Below are 18238 nucleotides of genomic sequence, written 5' to 3' on the forward strand. Positions count from 1 at the left end.
GACTATATCTGCGTTGCATCTACATTGCAGCAATTGCGGCACGGCAATTAGGCGCGAGGCACTAAACTGCTGAACACTCGGGCACGACCGCGAGCGACTACGCGAGCACGCAGGGAGGAGATCGGCACGTGTTCATTACACACGGACATACACCTTCGTTTCCATGGCGCGCATCGGGAGGAGTAGGTGCATCGGGCATAATGCGTGTGTTCTAGAGCGCGTAAAATTACGGCGGCAAAAGTATTGGCGGGGACGAAGCGAGATACCCGGGCTCGATCCTGCGATCGATCGGAGACCAGGAGAACCGGAGGCTGCGAAGCGACGGAAGTGGTATTGCGTTCGAATCGACGCGATTTCCAATGCGAGACAAGACAATGCCGCTCTAGGGAGAGATCGTCTCGGATCGTCCCGCCGCGCCGGTTGCAAACGGAGACACCTCGCGCATAGATGCACTTGGAAAAATTGCGGGATGCCCCTCCTTTCCAGTTCACTACGCACCAGTTCGATCGGCATCCCTCGGGCAGACTTGAAATAAAGAGATTTCGATTCCAATTGAGAGCATTTTCTACGAAACGCACGTTGCGGGTACGACTGTTCGCCGTTTCCGTAATAATTGCCGATCCCGCTGCTCGAATTCCGTAGTAATGACGAGCGGCCGAGTCCCATGATACGTCGGACAATATTTCCCCAAGCGCACTCGCGTGTCGCGAATGAAAGTATCCTCTTGCGGCTGTGTAGCGTATAGGATAATATTTAGAACGATATTTTTCACTTGGCCGCCGGACTGTATAAAGAATATCGCGTATCTACTATGTGGCTCAGTTCTCGTGTGGAGGCCCACCACGCGTGTTCCTTGAGATTACGAGAGGCGAGGATACGAGAACGAATGATCGTGATCAATGTGTACGCGTAGTATAGTGCGGCGTATGGATCCTTTTTGTTTAATGCTCGATCTCTAGAGGGACCTTAAAAAAAAAGATGATTTCAACGAAAATGATTTTTTACTATGTAAGTACTTGGATCGGAGTACTTTGTGAAAGTGTGAAGTTTATGTGTGCGGTGAGCGACAAAATTGGTCAATCTTTCGTGTGAATAAAGAAAAGAATTTGGTTAACAATTTGACGTAAATCGATACGCAATGCGGAATATTACAATGTCGGATTATGACATTTCCTATTTGAGTGACAGATTTTCTCTGCACATGTGATGTGGAATTTTTTCTAAAAGAATATACACATTTCTCTCTCTCTCTCTCTCTTTTTGTCATATATCAATGAGATGGAATAGTACATTAAAATTATATTTGTTTTTTATTAATTACTTCAAGTGATTTAATCAATTAATTTTTCTGAATTTTTTATTATTACTTATATTTTTTATAAATTTGGCAATAAAGATATATTACAAAATTTATAGAAAATAAATTAATAGTAACAAATTGTTACAGGAAATATGATATATAGTTTATATACTACATTTTTATGCTTGTATTAAAAAATAAATATATAAGAGCAAAATTATATTTCATAAACAAAAGATAATTGCTTTATACAAATAATATATAAAGAACATATTTTATTTACTTTTATTTTACATTAATATAATAATTCAAATATTTTTTATTTTATTGCATTACATTATATATTATATTATAATACATACGTTAAATTTTTCTTTCTTTTATTATACCTTTCTACTATAAAAAAAATTTTTAAGATATGCCTCATTATAAATGTACAAAACAAATACATGTTTTAAAATTACATTCTAATTTATACAAAAATTGCTATGTATCTAAAATCTGAATTAAATTAGAAATGATATTATGATAGAGAGATTGCACTTTTCTTTTTCGCGTGTTTTTATTTTAATGTGTATATTGTTTAATATGTACATATTAATAATTTGTTTAATATGTACATATTAATAATTTATTTAATACGTATATTGTTTAATAATAAAGAATTAGAATTAGAATTAGAATTAGAATTAATACATATATTGTTTAATAATAAAGAATTAGAATTAAAAATTATACGTACGCTATAAAATATGAAAAAATCATTAGTGTATACATCATTTTTAAATACTTTTAAAGTTTGTGATTGATAAAATTATTTTTAGATAAAAATATGCATATTAATGATGTTATTTTTTGATCGACAACTTCGACCGACTTGTTTAACGATAGGCATAAAGAATAGTTTAAATTGGCTCTGTTTTCTCCGCAATTACTTTTCACCGACACTCTCTAAACGGATAAGCTATGTGTTGGTTGCCTGGATTTCTGTATTTTATAAAAGAAAAGTCATTTATATGAATAACAATCGCACTCCAAGCCTTGAAAATTCTTTATTGCCATTCAAAGTCGTATCATATTAGCGGCGATACTATGGAAGTCCGTCATTGTCAAATAATAACTCAAATGACCACGAATCAGTGAGAAAGTCCACGAAGATCTGCTTCCGTGCACATCCAGTTCTTATTTCCATTGCACACGCTCGCATTTTACTTTTCCAGGTCTGCTTTTCTTTTCTAGGTCATCTCCTTGACGAAACAGCAATTAACACCGCTTACTTCATGTAGTAGCTATCCAAACTTTGCAATGCATATATGCGACTTTCTTCTTGAGTGAGACTTATGATCAAAACTACATGAAATTTATCTTTCAGATCGCATAATTTTATAATAACTCGATTTCTTCGATGTTTATCGCAAGTTTAATAATGATTATATTATAATTTTATCGCATATGTACATCTCACGATAAAATCTTCATATTGAATAAATTAATTAATAGCAGTTTCAAAAAATATCCTTTAAAATTTCATTCTCACAATTTATTTTCTTGATTAATTTTTATATTTATACAATTTCAATTTTATATTTAATTTCGTATATCAAGTAACACAATTAAATAAATTTATTACTAATCTTAGTTAATTAATTAGAACGCATGCACTATTGAAATTTGTATTTTTTTTAGTTTTTTAATTAATATAATACAAGGTTTTTACACATTTTAATCTTTTATTCACAAATTTTATAACCTACGTTTATTTAAATATAAATAATTTAATTCCTAAATTGCTTACTAGAGTGAATGGAAGAGATGGAATATTTGCAGACTTGCGCATGAAACTTATGTACGATAGTATTCATCATTTGTGTGATTGTTCAATTAAATTAATAGTAATCTTGGTTTTTAGCTGCAATTTAATGCGTTTCTTAACTTTTGTAGGTGATATTGTTATGCCTCAGCTGGCCGCAAACAAGGTGCACAGAGGACGCTGACTTAAAGGGTGAAGAGATCTACGATCAATTCGCGACTGCCTCGGAGACTGTCGTGCATGCCGCAAAAGAGTCAAATAAAGACTCAAAGGAGCTACAAAAACAGTTTTCGAGCATACCATCGTCAACGGTACACTATGAAAATTCCAACGGCTTCGTGCCCATGATACAGTCCGCCTCGCCGTCCGTCTCGTATTACTCGTCACAGACCAGGAATCACGAACAACAAAACTCTGAAGAGAGCAACGTGACGGATGCCGTAAGTGCTCAAGACAGCTCTGACGCGCGAGCGAAAAAGTTAGAAGAGGACTTAGCATATTCCTCGGAAGCGAGAATCTTCTTGAGTCTGCCTAGATCACTGACGAATCGTAGATCTTTCGATTTGCAGGACGGGAAGCTGAATGAGTTCGAACTGCTGAAGGTGAACAACGACACTCCGGCGGTGGCCAATTACCAGGACTTTTATGAGAACGTGCGCAGTACGGTGAGCACCCAGACCGACAGCGAGTCCAGGAAATCTTCTTCGAGGCGTCCGAAAAGCGAGAGAGGGAAAAGGCTCGAGGGTCACACTCATAATTACGGTTGGCAGTCGCAACAGAACAACGACCAGGATATCTATGCTCAGTTTTATTCGCACAATGGCGCCCAGGATACGAAGAAAACTGTTTATGGGCAGGAGAAAGTCGCTGGTAATTATCAGCAGCAGAACACCGCGAACTACAATGAGCTAAGCGCGGCCAAGCAGAATGCAGCGGCGATCCCGTCCTCATCAAGGACGAATTACGAGGCCAACGAACTCGCGCATAGCGGAACTCATAGCGATACGGGAGAATCACCGAGGACACGCCATAGATTCATGAAGCCGGTCGTGGTCGCCGAGCCGAGCAACCACAAAGTAGACGTGAAGTTCAGCAGTCAACAGCGAAACAGCGAGTCAGATAACGATGACAAAACTTTGAAAAATCTAAAATCCTCTAGCTCAGAGATATCGAGTCACTACGATGCTTACAACACTAATAGCCGGCAGCGTAGCTATCATCGCACGGAAGACTCCAGAGAGTTTTCGGACGAAGACTCGGATTACATCGATTACGTGGATCAGTCGAGATCGAGACTGCAGAAGAATCGGAAACGTCCCGATACCATCAGGAAACTTCCCAAAGAACATCGAGGCACATTGAACGAGAGCGCAGAGGAGGGTAAGTACGCGTACAGCTCCTCAAGACTGAAGACTCAGCGGCCCAAGGTTAAGGCGAATCCATGGCTCAACGATCCCAACGTGAACCATCATGACGAGAGTATCGAAGATATTAGATACGACTCCAGCAGAAGCAGCAGCACAAAAACGAAAACTGTTAAACATAAACCAACAAATACCAACACGTGGAATCAGATCTCTCCGAATCTCGAGATCTCCCATTCCAACGGGATCGAGCTGGATCAATTGGAGAAGCCGAAATACGTTGTTAATTTTGTACCCGTGGGGAACTTTGACCACGCGACTGCGTTAGGCGGTAGCCAGGGTTTCGACATGTCCAACGCGATGCTGCAAAATCTCGCTACCGTCGCGCCGCTCGGTGCGTTCAGCACGGCAACGCCTCTCTTGAGCACACCTCAGTCTCTCCTCGCTCAGAATTTAGCGATATCGAAGAATTTGGTTTCCACGCCAGTGCCCGATGTCATTGTCGGCCAGAACACTTTTCACAATCCCATGCAAACGGTTCTGCTCTCTCATCCGAACGGTCAAAACAAGTTTGCGGATACGTTGAGAGCGACTTACGTTCCGAGTACTATGACACCTATATTCGCTTTCACTCCCGGCTTGCAGGGCCTCAGTGTTCACGGTGTGCAGAATAACGTGACGCCACGAACGACCTTCGCCGTGGTGCCGCAACCGACCATTCAGTCGTATCCGAGCTTTATTCAGACTCCGCTGCAGGCGACTCAAATTCAGGTGAATATTCCTAGCTTGCATGGTCCGAATACAGTAAATCACATCGGTAACTTTCAGGTACAGAGCCTACCCACAGGGCCCACGTTGCTGTCCAGCCATTCGGTAACGGAGGGCAGGGCCAACCCGTCCGCGGAAACGCATGGCAAGAAGAACGTGTATTCCACTTCCGGCGGAAACTTTCTCGCCACGGCGAGTCTGGCCGTCGGTCAAAATGAACAGAAGCAGGCGGCCAATGTTAACACTTATTACGTTCACGGGCAGAACGCACAGGTGATTCCAAATCAACAACTGGCGAAAGGCGGTAAACAATCTCCCATTGTGTTTCAAACCGCTGACAGCTCGACTAGTCACTCGAATAATTTAAATACGCTTGGAGCAACATCGGGGAACGCACATCTTCCGAACGTTGGTGCGAAAAACGTGGAGATCGTAAATCCAAACATTAAATTGAATCCTCTCACGAATACTTATCAGACGATGTATCCAGCTACCGTCGTGACAACACCTATCCCAATTTTCAGCACAATCGCTTCAGCTACTCCGCAAACAGCGGTTAACTTACAGAATTACGTGAACTCCCTGACACAGTCAGGGGGCAAGATTAAGCAAGTGGATCTTAAACCATCGCAGAATCAGGAACAACCGATGTTCAATCCCATCAATTTCGTTCCTAACATTGACATTATCAAGAACCAGAACGTTCTTAACAGTAAGTTGCGGACCAACGAGCCTCTTCAGTCAGGCTTGAATCTGGTGCCCGCTATGCCCGGTGGAAATTTCTTTAAACCGTTCACAGCGCAAAACGAGTTGATGATGAAGCCGAAGCTCGCGTCGGACTTGCAGAAGTACGCCGAGGAGATGTTCAAGGAATCCTTGAAGACCATGTACAACTCGCAGAAGTGGAACAACGATAGAAGACCGGGCCACATTCCAAATAATCTAGAAGCAAACGACTTGACCAAACTGAGGATAGAGCTGCAAAAATTGAGGAATTCTTTAACAGAATCGAAGTATAGAGATATTCTCGAAGGGCATCAGAGCGAGGACAACATTCACACTACTGACGCGCCAAGATCTTCGGGTAAAAAGAAATTGGAGCCGCTACTAGCGACCTTGGAACACTTGATCAAGACTCGCGGAATCGCGGGACCGATACATATGTATCACGGCGCCATTAAACCTGGAGGTCGCAAACCCAAACAAGGAGATTCGAATTTCGCCGGGAGTTCCAACTATATGTTCCATGACGATGGCCACATAGAATTTCTCACGCCACCCAGGTCGCCGGGTCGATTCCATCCAAAAGCTCCTTTCCATGATAAGCTGATAAAGAAACGACCAGGATCGAGATACAAGAACGGTCCGAGGAAACTAGTGAGAGTGCCAGTCATTTCATCGCACAAGCCCGGTACATTAAAAACGTCCTCCAGCAACATAGAAATATATCTGGATGGTACGCACCGTAAGCAGCCTCGAGATGTAGATTTTGAAAACGACTACGACTTCGAGTCTAAGCACCGGTCATTTCATGAGTCACATCCGTCGTTCACCACATCGGCGCCGGAAGTCCTCAGCAATATCTTAAGGGAGATTAAGAATAACAAGGAGTACGACATCAATCATCCCAGGATGCACAATCTTCTCGGTTTGTTAATGAAGAACAAACAGTTGCCTAACAGAGGGGCGCAGAACTATTATCGCGACAATGATCAGGCGAGGCACTTCTTCGATAGGGACAGGCGTCGACCGCAGCAGCAGTTTTACAATGACGCCTTGAGGGATTACGTGGACAGGTCCGACATCGCAACGCAGTCTGCTTCGGTTGCCAAAGGGAATGTCTATTCGGGGAACGGCACAGCGTAAATTTATAATCAAAAGTGCAAGCAAGACATCGTTCACGCAATATGCGTTCGCTGGATCTGCGGGTGAAATTGTAAATTTGCTCGTAAAAAAGAAAGACTAGAATTAATTAGGTATTAAGTACGTTTACCCCGTTCGCGGTACGACTTTCCGTCCGCTTTGCGCATTAACGAATGCAGTATCACGCCGGCATCGAATCGCTGCGCTGTTCGCACTAGTAAAGGTTTAATTATAGCGAGTAAGTTTTTTTTTTACAAAAATTATAAAATTAGTCGTTAGTATCGTAAGCGCTCGCACGGAATGTTCGGTTCGAGGGAAATTTATCGATCATCATTTGTTGTAAGACGCTGATAAGTATTGTATGTACATATTAAGTTAGACCAAAAATATATACATCTTATAATTTGTACGGCGTTTGCCACGCCTGCATCCTATCCATTTTCTCTTTTCGTCGATTTTCTCTTTTCTCTTTCACTTATCTGTGACCAAGAACGCGATAAATAAAATTAATAAAAACTAGCCGGACTTTTTCTACATCAAGAAAAAGTAGATAATTTTATAAGAGGTAAGTAATCAGTGTTTATTTAATTAAAGAAATATAGTTAATTTAAATACATATCTTTCATTATTTCATTATATTACTTAAAATGTTTTTAATTAACAATTTAAATAATTGTATGAACAATAATAAAAATTTTTCTTAAATTAGGTAAAGCTACGGATAAAATGAGTGTGCACTTATTTTTAATGTTTATGTAAAAATTAAGCTGCCCTAGAAATTGTTGTTTTTAATAAAAATGCGATGAGTATAAAATTTTTACATCAACATTCTGAAGGCGAAGTGTTTTCATAGTTACATTAATATTCATAGCAGTTCTTTTCAAGCTTTCCGTGACAGAATCGGATTAGGATTTTAATCTTTGTTATAAAAGTAAACCAATAAAAATGTTTCATGATCTAAGAAAAACTATTCGTTTTGAAAACTAAAGAAGTTTTATTACAATCTCCAACTCTTACAATATTCCAATATTACAGTAATATTTTTATTTACTAACATGATAAGAAGATAGAGAGTATTGATAAAATAATTATTGGTTAAAAAATATTAAATAATTCGATATTTTTATAAAATAAACAGTTTACTTCTATCATATATTTGTGATATTAGCAATTGAGATTTAAATTCTTAAAACACTAAATTAGTGTTTTAACTAAACTCTACATGAAAAGTGTTAAGTAACACAAACAGAATGTTTCTTAAAATTAAAAATGAAATCAAAGTTTTAAATGATTATTAACTTCAATAAATATTGTTTTAAAGCAATTGTTGTAAAACAATAATTTGTAAGTCCTATATTAAGAAATATAAAAAATTGCTAATAATGTATCATTTTGTGCATAAAATAATAAATATGAATGATCATTTTATTTAAAAATAATGGATTAATTAAAAATAACAGATGCCTTAAAAAACGAATAATTGTATCTTGAAAAGAATAAATAAATGATATCAAAATTGATTAGTTACTTGATTAAATATATATCTGCAATGTGGCGAAAATATATACAACTGCATACTTTCCAGTTGGCTGGATTAATAATTCAACCGTAACCCAGAAGGAAGAGACGTTCACCTCACGGTATGTAACAATCATTAGCTTGAAGATTTACTCAATGGAGCCTATACACATAAATCCATTGGAGCATTTTTATTGTGCAACAGCCACTTTCTCGAAAAATAACCTGAGAATTGGACAGAAATTAGTTTAGGATCTACGTTAATTCACAAAACTATTATGCTGGATATGCTTGCGCAAGTTTTCGCAGAATAACAGCTAATAAAGGAAATAATCATTCCTCTGGTAAATGGTACAGTTATTATTACTTTTACAAGATATTCAATAAACATTGAAAATATCTATAATTATACAGTAACTTTATATTCATTATTTCGTTTCTATTTCAAATCTGCGTAGCTAGTACCATATATTAAATGTTTTATATTATATGTTACTAATTAAATCAATTTTTACTAATTAATCAAATGAAAAATCGAATCTAATCACTTTCCCAGATTTCACATTTATATTTTATAATAAAGTATTCCAATATTCACGTTGCATTACAATTTGCATGATGAGAATGTAAATACTAGTGTACAAAAAAGAGAGAAGTGTAAGTTAATAAAAAGATGGATCTATAGTTAGTGATTACAGCTTCACTGATCAGAGGGGAAGCGAAGTAATTTGACTCGGTTTTTCTCGATACGCTTTTTACAAAGTTTAGGAAAGTCCAGCCCATTCTGCTGTCTCGCATCAGTAAACGCCGAATATAAAAGATGAGGGAATGTCGGTCGCAGTCAGTTAACGTCGAACTTTGGTTTCTGCTCGTACCGAACTGTACGAGAATCATGTTGGTACGTGTTTCTCCAGTTTCCCAATTAGTTCGAATAATCAACGCTTACTGCAACATCGACCGTTATGTGTATCATAATATTGTAACAACAGTGAATTACTCACAAATGTGATTCGTTTCCTTCCTCCGATACATTACATTGTGCGATAATATTAATATCTATTACGTATTTGTGAATTACCGTGTATTAATAATGTTACTAATATTTCAATTTATGATTACAAAAGTTTCGAAGACAGTTTTAACGCCACATTTTCTACATTATTATATATACCCCACATAATTTACGTAACACTAATTTATTAAATTAAGTTGATCAGATTCGCGGGTTAATCAAACAAATTATTATGTAATCTAATATTTGTATTCTTAATTAACATTTTTATTATGGTCGAAACATAATTTGATATTTAAAACGCGTGTGCGCTGAATACGTTCCAGATTGTAAACATCATTCTCTTTACGTCTACGATCTGTATCGCCACGAGCGCCGTACCTTCGACTGGCGCTTCCGTCACGTCAGCAACGTCTGCCAAATCGAAACGCGTGGTCGTAGATCCCGGCCACAATATCCGTAATAATCAGGAGCAGTTCAGAGGTACTCAAACTACGCCGAGAATCCCGTCGCCTCAGGATATTAACTTGAGATCATCGCCACGTTATGGAAACGCTAAGGCAACCGATGCTCATCAGAGAGCGTCTTATGCCGGCGCAAACCACGGGCCTGGTTCTCACGCGTATGGCAGCGTGCCAAAGCGGCAGCTCTCCTACGTTTCTCCCCCAATACGCCAGCTCGAGTCTCATCGGAACAATCTGCTGGCTCCGTATTTTAGCATATTGAATAATCCTGATGCGTACAAAGCCGCGAGGAGCGTCGAGAAACCGCTAGATGCGTCCAAATCGATCGTGTCGCAGTCGCTCGAGAAATTGCAGGGACTCTACTCGCCCAGCTACAATGCGTTCCAACAGAACAAGCCGATCGAATTGTCCGGTTTTTCCAACTTCGAGTTTCCCTCGTACGGCAAGCTCGTTTCCCAGGGCGTTTCTTCGCCCACCGTACAGGCGCCGGTGTTCAAAATGAGTTATTCTCTGCCAAAAATTGCCGACTACGCGCAGATGTACACGCCGAGCATTTCAACGGCGTCGGGCGTCACTCCATTGTCGGAGAAGACGATCCAGGGCCCTGGGCAGAAGGAAGCTACCGTAGACGTGAACGGCAAGAAGATCTCGGTTCCGATCCTTCAACTTCAAAGCAATCTGGATTTTTCGGGAGCTTTGCCCGCATTCGACAGTCAGCCGTTTCTGCTGAGCGCGAACTATCCGATCGAGTCGGACATGGGATTTAAGTTTGGGTCTGGGCCGAAGTTTAACATGGCACTTCAATCAAGTAACGTTTCGCCGTTTTCGTCGCCTCTGTCGAGTTTCCAAGGTCAAGTCGTGCCGATTCAGACTGGTAGCCCTCAATTTTCGCAGTACAAAGGCGCCAGCGTAGAGGCTTACCCTCTCGCGAATAATGCTGCTAAAGCTCAAGGCAATTACGAATCCCTTTATAGTCAGCCACAATTGCACTTTGGCAATGATCATAATGGCAATGTACAGCCTGTAACGCGACAAAACACCGTTCAAACACCTTCCGTTTCAACGCAGGGCATTCTAAACGATGTGGAACTCATCAATAGGAAAAATCCGGAGCCGCATACACCTCAACCTGATGATGATGATGCTGATGACGAAGATAGAGACGATAAAAGTTTGTATCATCTCGTAACTTGTGTGTGCTTAATAAAGAAAAAAAATGTAGTTAACTGGAATATTAATTTATAGCTTTTAATAATTTTTTATTTTCTCGAGATCTTAAAAAAAAATGTTTTGGAAAATATTGCATTTATATCAACGTGCTTGCAGACGTTATAATAATAAAATAATGCTCCTATTAAATTCCTCTAATTAAATAATAAAAAAAAAATAGGTTTGAAATGAATATTTATTCTAGGAATATTATTTCTAGGATACAAAAATCCGGATAAGGAGCACGATCATAGTTCAGAAGATGACGATGTTGAGCGTCGACCGAGAAAGTATTTCAAAGCGTCTCCGACGGAAAGCGACTTCGAGCCTTCAACGACTTACCCTTTCAAAGAGTACGATGAGAGATTTGGAAAGCACAGAGCGCAATCTGATGATGACGACGACGACGACGACTTTGAGGATAAACCGTATTCCAGCTATAAGAATTATTCATCATCAGACAACGACGACGACGACGAAGAGGAAGAAGACCCGTCATCAGAGGGGTACCGTGCTGAATACACTGAATCCTCAAAACCATCGCGTGACTCGTACGAAGAGGATGAAGAGGAGGAAGAAGAAAGTCGAAAGCAGGAGAAACGCAAGGAAGCCAATGAGGGTTCTTACGAGGTAGAACCTAAACGATCCAAGTATTATCAAAAAGACTTTGAACAGGAATTTGAAGAATCTTACAGGGAAGAGCTACCAAAAGAAGGTAAAATTGATAAATCATGTGCACATGCACGATCTAGGTAGAATTACGTTTATAACCGGTTTACATAACATTTTTTTAAATAAATACGTTGTATATATGTATATATATTTTTTGTAAACAATTTTAATCAAGAGGTAGGCTTATCTATAAAAGCTTTATTAAAAATAATATGATATGGATGGAAAGCATGCGGAGATTATTTAAAATAATATAAAAAACTCTGTACAGAGATTTTTTACATTATTATATATTATGTAATTTATAAAAGTAAGTTCAATTTTGATTAATATTTTTACACATTAAAATAAATTAATATAATAATATAAAATTAATATAATTTGTAATGAAAATAATTATTAAATTAATGTTTCTGCTTCCAGAATACGTACACGTGAAAGAAGTACCAGAAATAGACAGTTATATTAGTCCGAGTCCTAACCGGCAACAAAAGAATAATAGTCAATCTCGCGTAAAGCATGTACAATCCAAAGAACCAAAGAATCAGGAATCCCGCATTGTCCGAAAAAATCGCAAGGTACCAAAGACGGATTTCAAAGACAGCACGGCTCATAGTTCGGACGTCTCTTGGGCTAAAAGGACTCCAAAAGTGATTTACGAGGAGTTTTTTGGATACAAACCCGGGACCGGAAGATATTCTAAGCGTTCAAAAACTGAGAAATTCTCCGCTAAGAAAACGCCGAAGGATGATAATGACAACGACATTCGTGCTGCTAAGTATTATAAATTTAAAAATTCCAAGACCCCTAGTGAGTACAATTCCAAAGACAAAGATCCGTATTTCTCCGTGAAATTGAATAAAAACCTCTCATCTGAGAAAACGATTCCTGAGAAAACAGTTCCTAGATCGATTGTGAAACAGTTATCGGATCAAAGCGACGAAGCTTCTTTTTATAAGCCAAGTGTATCGAGCGGCCGGATGCGTTCACTCACAAATGCAGAAATTTTTCGTGATCTGACGGGAATCTAAGCGATGAAAGAACTGCATATTATATAAATTAAGAAATGTTGCGTGTGCATATTCTTAGACCACAAATTTCCCGGTGAAATCTTGTATTCATATAAAAAAAATATCTCGACTTTTCTGCGGCTTTAGTAGAAGAAATCAAGTTACGTATATTTACATTCGTACGTTCTTATTTTTATTAAGTGTATCTATTATATGATTTACAGTAACAAAACAAATTCTACTTATATTATTATTTTCTTTATGCGTTAAGTCTTCCGTTCTGTGCTTGCGATACTTATTCATATTATACAATATTATATTATTAGTTAAAAATTATATCATAGACATTTCAAGTTTTTGATAAATATTATATTACTAATTTGTTTTAAAAACATAGTGATAATTTAAAAAAAAAAGATTTCTGTATATTAAGCGAACAATTCCAAAAATATAATTTAATATATAGAAATTTAATAAAAACCTAAAAATATAAATTTTTATATATCTTTAAAATAAATCATATTTAGACAAACAGCTTTGTTTTTCAATCAGTTTAGCATTACCACTGCACGTAATAATTATCTTACACCAATGATACTAATTTGTATTTTATTATTCTACTTTATAATTATATTATAATTCCATCATTATGTTTTACATTTAACTACGCTAACTCATATCTGTCTCACAAATATAATATTATAAATCTATAGATATTAATATCTATAAAATGACTATCAGTATATTATTTAATTTATTTCATTAAAAGATAAATAAATTTTTATAATTTTCTTTACATCTCTCTCTCTCTCTCTCTCTCTCTCTCTTTTCTTTTCTGTATTTTATATTTCATGATTTTATAGAGTTACCTAAGTATGAAACATTACACACGTATATTGTTTCAATAAACAATATCTGCTCAGCAAGAAGATTAAACGTTCTCTCAATATCTATTAACTAAATTTATTTGACGTCTACGTTGAAGCGGAAGTACTTGGTACGTAGTCGCAACTGGTTAACTACTTCCTGAGTTTGAGGGCGAGATATGATCTTCGCCCATCGATTTCCAAGACGTAAGTGGCTTCGTGTGCAGTGATTGTATAGCATACGCCTTCCAGAAAATCGTCATTAGACAATAAAGACCTATAATTCTGTTTGCGATACATGGACTTTTACGGACACCTTTAATGCTTTTAATTAATTCTATGATTATCCCGGAGACGCTAGAGCATTCTTCCTCGTATCACAAGTTGTATATAAACCAAAGGTCCACCGGTAGAGGATTCAGTATCATCAGCAATACTTCTCGCAAGATGAAGACCATCGTAACGGTAACTAGAGGCATACATTTTAATCTATATTTTATTATGTTCAATATCTAGTACATTTATATATTCTACGAATGTAATATATTTTACAAGAGCTGGGTTTCAAGAAAGAAACACGGCGCGCGTTTGAAAATATAGTTTGAAAAACTGAAAAATGTATATAAAATCACATAAGAGATATTATTGAACACTAAGATTATTGAACATAAGACCGTTGATGATCTTTCCTCGATTTTATAATACATTTTGTGATAACATATTTTTTATCTTGTAACAAGAAACTTCTATTTCTAAAATCAATTTGTATTTAATGTAATTATTGGAGAAGGAATATTAGAACTTTATAGAATCTAAAAAAACCCACAAAAACAATACCTTTTCTAAAGTTAGCTTGTATTCTCATCGATGCGGCGACGTAATAAAAGTAATCGAACGTTGATTTATAGATCGTGCTTCTATCCGCTCTTGCATGCGCGGCGGAGCTGAAGTCGGAGTCAAAGAAGCATAAGCGCGGAGTGGCGTTTTTCGGATCGCCTGATTTCTTTGGGCTCGTGCCAGCTTTCGCTCCTTCGCCGTGGACTCCTACGGCCTTTGCTGCTTCTGCCTGGAACCCAACGGTTACTGCGGACGTAGCGCTCACGCAGGTCCAAACTCAAGCCACGCACAATGTCGCGCTTCAGGTACGCACATTTTAGGCACGCGCATTTTGACGCGCGCACATATATCATACGCAAGATTCGTGAAATACATCTGCTATCAATTTACGTGACAGGCGCTGAAGGATCCGGCACCCGGTACGCCCACCATCGCCTATCCGCCCGAAGTTCTGAGAGCGATTCAGCAGGCAAAGGAGGCGAACCACAATGTTGCCGTGGCTCAGCATAAAGTTGCGGAGGCGAAACAAGCCGCGCTGATTCAGCAGAAAATTGCATTGGCAAAGGAAGCGGCGGCGAGGGAAGCTGCCGCGAGGTATATGAATAATTAATCCACACTGATTTCCCGTCATCATGTCTAACGTTCCATCGTAGACCGCGACGTGGCATCCACCGCCTGCCTCTTTCACGCTGCGTACTAATATTTCCACTTTGTGCAGGTCGCATGAAATTTCTCAGCACGCCGAGACCGAAGCTAAAGCTAGCGCTCGACAGCTCGTGGCACTGCAACAGAGATTAGCAACCCTAAAGGATGCTGTGGCAGCTGCACAAAGAGTAGCAGCAGCGAGGGAGACTGCTGCAGCTGCAGCGATTCAAAGAAACGCAGCTAACACCGCCGCGGAATTGCGAAAGCTGGATGTTGACAAACAAATTAATCAGAGCGAGAAGGAAGCTAAGGTAACATTTAAAAAATATGATTTCCTTTTATTATATTATTACATAAAAGAAGACATAAATTCTGTTAACACCGTCATACGTAAAGCTTTTATTTGAAGAAATGTTATTGTTATAAGCTATTGGCATTAATTCTGTCTAATCTAAATAGGAAAAGGATATAATAGCTGCAAAGGAAAACGCAATAGCAGCTGCGGTCCAGCAAGCGAGCTTCCAGAAACCTGCTCATCATCATTGGGGCTAAAAAACGTCTTACATTAATGTAACAATCGTCACATGACATTATATGTGTTTTTCACTTAACAATTATATCGACTATACATTTATGGTGATGGTGACATAAAAGGGCATTTATAGTATTACGAATATAATTTTGTAATTGTTATTCTATCAATAAAAGTTACATACAATTTACTCTGCGAATTTTTTATTCAATTTATTGTTTCTGGTCACTTTAAATATTTATTGAATTATTTATTTAGTATATGATAACATGGTAATCAAGGGAAAGGTAAATAACGCAATCTTATTAGCAGTTTTTTTTTAAACAGACTGATAATTACATTACACTTTTTTTATAATTATAACGATAACGTAATTTTTTTTAGTAACGGTAACGAATTTAACAGTAACTTTCATTGTTACATTTTACATTTTGCAACAATTTTTGTTGTGTACGTACTATATGTCGGTGTGTCTTTAATCTTTAATTGGTTTTTATAGTTTGTCATATTAAAATCATTTTAAGTATACTTTTAAGATGTCATAAACCAATCATATAGCTTTATTCAATATGAAATTATCACGTTAAAATTTTTACACACAACACTGAGAGTGCAGAAAGTATAAAACATTTTTTAATATACGACTTTACTTTTTATTAAAAGACATTAAAATTATAACTTAAAATGCATTTTTAATATTGTTTACAATTAAAACTATTATTTAAATTATAAATAGTTAATTTTTAATAAAATATTATCAGCAGTTGATAGAGTTATTTGTACATTTAATGATAGTTAAAATTTATTTTTAGTTTTAGGATTAAATTATGTTTTACATAGAAAAATTAAGTTTATTTAGCTCGCACATATTAGCATTTTTAAATATTATCGCAATGTAGCTGTAAATTTATCCTATTCTTCCGAATGCTATGATGCTATTTTTACCATTAAATGAAGTCTTTCATGTAACTTATCATCGGCTGGCAAAAGATCGCACAAATTATAAGAAAAGTTATAAAGATATGTTTTATAATATTACGTTAAACACCATAAATATATGAAGAACGGAAATTTATTTAAAAATAAAAAATTATAAATGAGACGAAAATTAAATTATAAATTATGTATATTAATTTAATATGTAATATACAAAATAATTTATTAATTTATATTAATTATATTAATTATTTATATTAATTAACAACTCATATTTTCAATTTTGTTTCTACACAAAACATTTCATATCTTCTTATTTCATTTTATTTATTCATTTTTAAGTATTTATAAAGTATGAAAAAAAAATGTTTTTAATCACACTTTTATTAACTAAATATATAAAGAACTTGTTTCTAAAATATTTTAAAGTTATGTTTTTAAAAAACAAAAATAAAAATTGGCCAATAAAAAAGTTATTGATTTTACTTCCGTATTTTCTGCTAATATTTGATTTAATATTATGAAGTTTTATAATATTATGCTTTTGTCCTCTCTATTAATATTGTATATAAATTCATATTTTCAAATATTTTATTTCTGTAAATTACTATTTTTGTAAATTGCAATCATAACTTTTTTCTTTTAAATTGAGTAATATTAGCAAACAAGGATGTATTTCTAGAGAATGAATTATACTGTTTTTTTTAATGATTCAATAAAATGATATTGAATAATTTGAATAAGTTGGTAGACTTATATTAATTTGTGCATATTTATAACTTTGATTTTCAAGAATCATTACTTTGAAGAAATAACTGTGACGTACAAAAAAGAAGCAACAATAGTGAAAATAAGAAACCATTAAGCCTTGGAAAGTGTTTTTCTGACAGAAACAATATATCTGGTACGATCATTAATTAACCAGGCATGCGCAGTTTTCCTTATGGAAAACCTGAAGAAAGCATTTCGATCAACGTGTATCTTGAGAACCGGTGCTAAGAGAAACCTTTGTTCATCATGGCAAGGATTTTCTTTTATCAACATAAATTGCGTATAAAATAGATTAACTAATGCTCATATTCATCGATTAATTATACAAATATAATATATATAACTTGATCAATACAATTATAATATTTTGATTTAGACTACAAATACAGCGTCAATGTATATTTATTTAGATACATCTGTGTGTGCACAATATGTTTGTCAAGTAAACTGCTAAAATTATTGAACTAACATGTTGATATTATTCTAATCATAGAACATCTGTTTAATTATTGGATTTTTTTCGGGAATTTAGCAGGTATTTGAAACTAGTGATCATTTTGCTTTTTAGAGTACTTCACACTTTAATCTGCAAATTTGTTTTATAAATTTCCAATTTATTTCCATCGCCGAGATTGTTTCCTGCGTGAAGAAGAAGAGAGTG

The 18238-nt window shown here is 36.3% G+C and overlaps 3 protein-coding genes across 5 annotated transcripts; all 3 read left to right on the forward strand.

Moving 5' to 3' along the window:
- The first annotated feature begins 836 nt into the window (after positions 1 to 836).
- LOC105194932 lies at positions 837 to 7546 on the forward strand. 3 transcript variants are annotated; one of them, XM_039448370.1, is made up of 4 exons: positions 837 to 1008; positions 3242 to 3550; positions 3680 to 5245; positions 5303 to 7546. In XM_039448370.1, the coding sequence occupies exons 1-4, from the start codon at positions 979 to 981 to the stop codon at positions 7106 to 7108; spliced, it is 3711 nt and encodes a 1236-aa protein (XP_039304304.1). In that variant the 5' UTR covers positions 837 to 978; the 3' UTR covers positions 7109 to 7546. The 3 variants fall into 3 exon arrangements, with proteins under 3 accessions (XP_039304304.1, XP_039304302.1, XP_039304303.1); XM_039448368.1 differs by having other exon boundaries at positions 3242 to 5245; XM_039448369.1 differs by having other exon boundaries at positions 3242 to 5245; positions 5309 to 7546.
- A 1659-nt stretch (positions 7547 to 9205) lies between these two features.
- Positions 9206 to 13269, forward strand: LOC105194931. Its single transcript, XM_011160066.3, has 4 exons — positions 9206 to 9521; positions 9962 to 11270; positions 11529 to 12023; positions 12404 to 13269. Exons 1-4 carry the CDS (start codon positions 9444 to 9446, stop codon positions 13009 to 13011), a joined length of 2490 nt encoding a protein of 829 aa, XP_011158368.2. The 5' UTR covers positions 9206 to 9443; the 3' UTR covers positions 13012 to 13269.
- Positions 13270 to 14100: 831 nt separating this feature from the next.
- LOC105194910 lies at positions 14101 to 16060 on the forward strand. Its single transcript, XM_011160046.3, has 5 exons — positions 14101 to 14321; positions 14765 to 14998; positions 15091 to 15287; positions 15412 to 15649; positions 15798 to 16060. Exons 1-5 carry the CDS (start codon positions 14178 to 14180, stop codon positions 15888 to 15890), a joined length of 906 nt encoding a protein of 301 aa, XP_011158348.2. The 5' UTR covers positions 14101 to 14177; the 3' UTR covers positions 15891 to 16060.
- Positions 16061 to 18238: the final 2178 nt, after the last annotated feature.

Source organism: Solenopsis invicta, chromosome 4 (assembly GCF_016802725.1).
Source record: "Solenopsis invicta isolate M01_SB chromosome 4, UNIL_Sinv_3.0, whole genome shotgun sequence".
Lineage (NCBI taxonomy): Eukaryota > Metazoa > Arthropoda > Insecta > Hymenoptera > Formicidae > Solenopsis > Solenopsis invicta.

Bases quoted from the DNA above. Each gene is read 5' to 3' on its own strand.
- LOC105194932 (XM_039448368.1), top strand. From the start codon at position 979: ATGATTTCAACGAAAATGATTTTTTACTAT. The intron at 1,009-3,241 runs GTAAGTACTTGG...TAACTTTTGTAG, and splicing joins CGAAAATGATTTTTTACTAT to GTGATATTGTTATGCCTCAG. The intron at 5,246-5,302 runs GTGAATATTCCT...GGTAACTTTCAG, and splicing joins TGCAGGCGACTCAAATTCAG to GTACAGAGCCTACCCACAGG.
- LOC105194931 (XM_011160066.3), top strand. From the start codon at position 9,444: ATGAGGGAATGTCGGTCGCAGTCAGTTAACGTCGAACTTTGGTTTCTG. The intron at 9,522-9,961 runs GTACGTGTTTCT...AATACGTTCCAG, and splicing joins ACTGTACGAGAATCATGTTG to ATTGTAAACATCATTCTCTT. The intron at 11,271-11,528 runs GTTTGTATCATC...TATTATTTCTAG, and splicing joins CGAAGATAGAGACGATAAAA to GATACAAAAATCCGGATAAG.
- LOC105194910 (XM_011160046.3), top strand. From the start codon at position 14,178: ATGCTTTTAATTAATTCTATGATTATCCCGGAGACGCTAGAGCATTCT. The intron at 14,322-14,764 runs GTAACTAGAGGC...GTTGATTTATAG, and splicing joins AGATGAAGACCATCGTAACG to ATCGTGCTTCTATCCGCTCT. The intron at 15,288-15,411 runs GTATATGAATAA...CACTTTGTGCAG, and splicing joins GCGAGGGAAGCTGCCGCGAG to GTCGCATGAAATTTCTCAGC.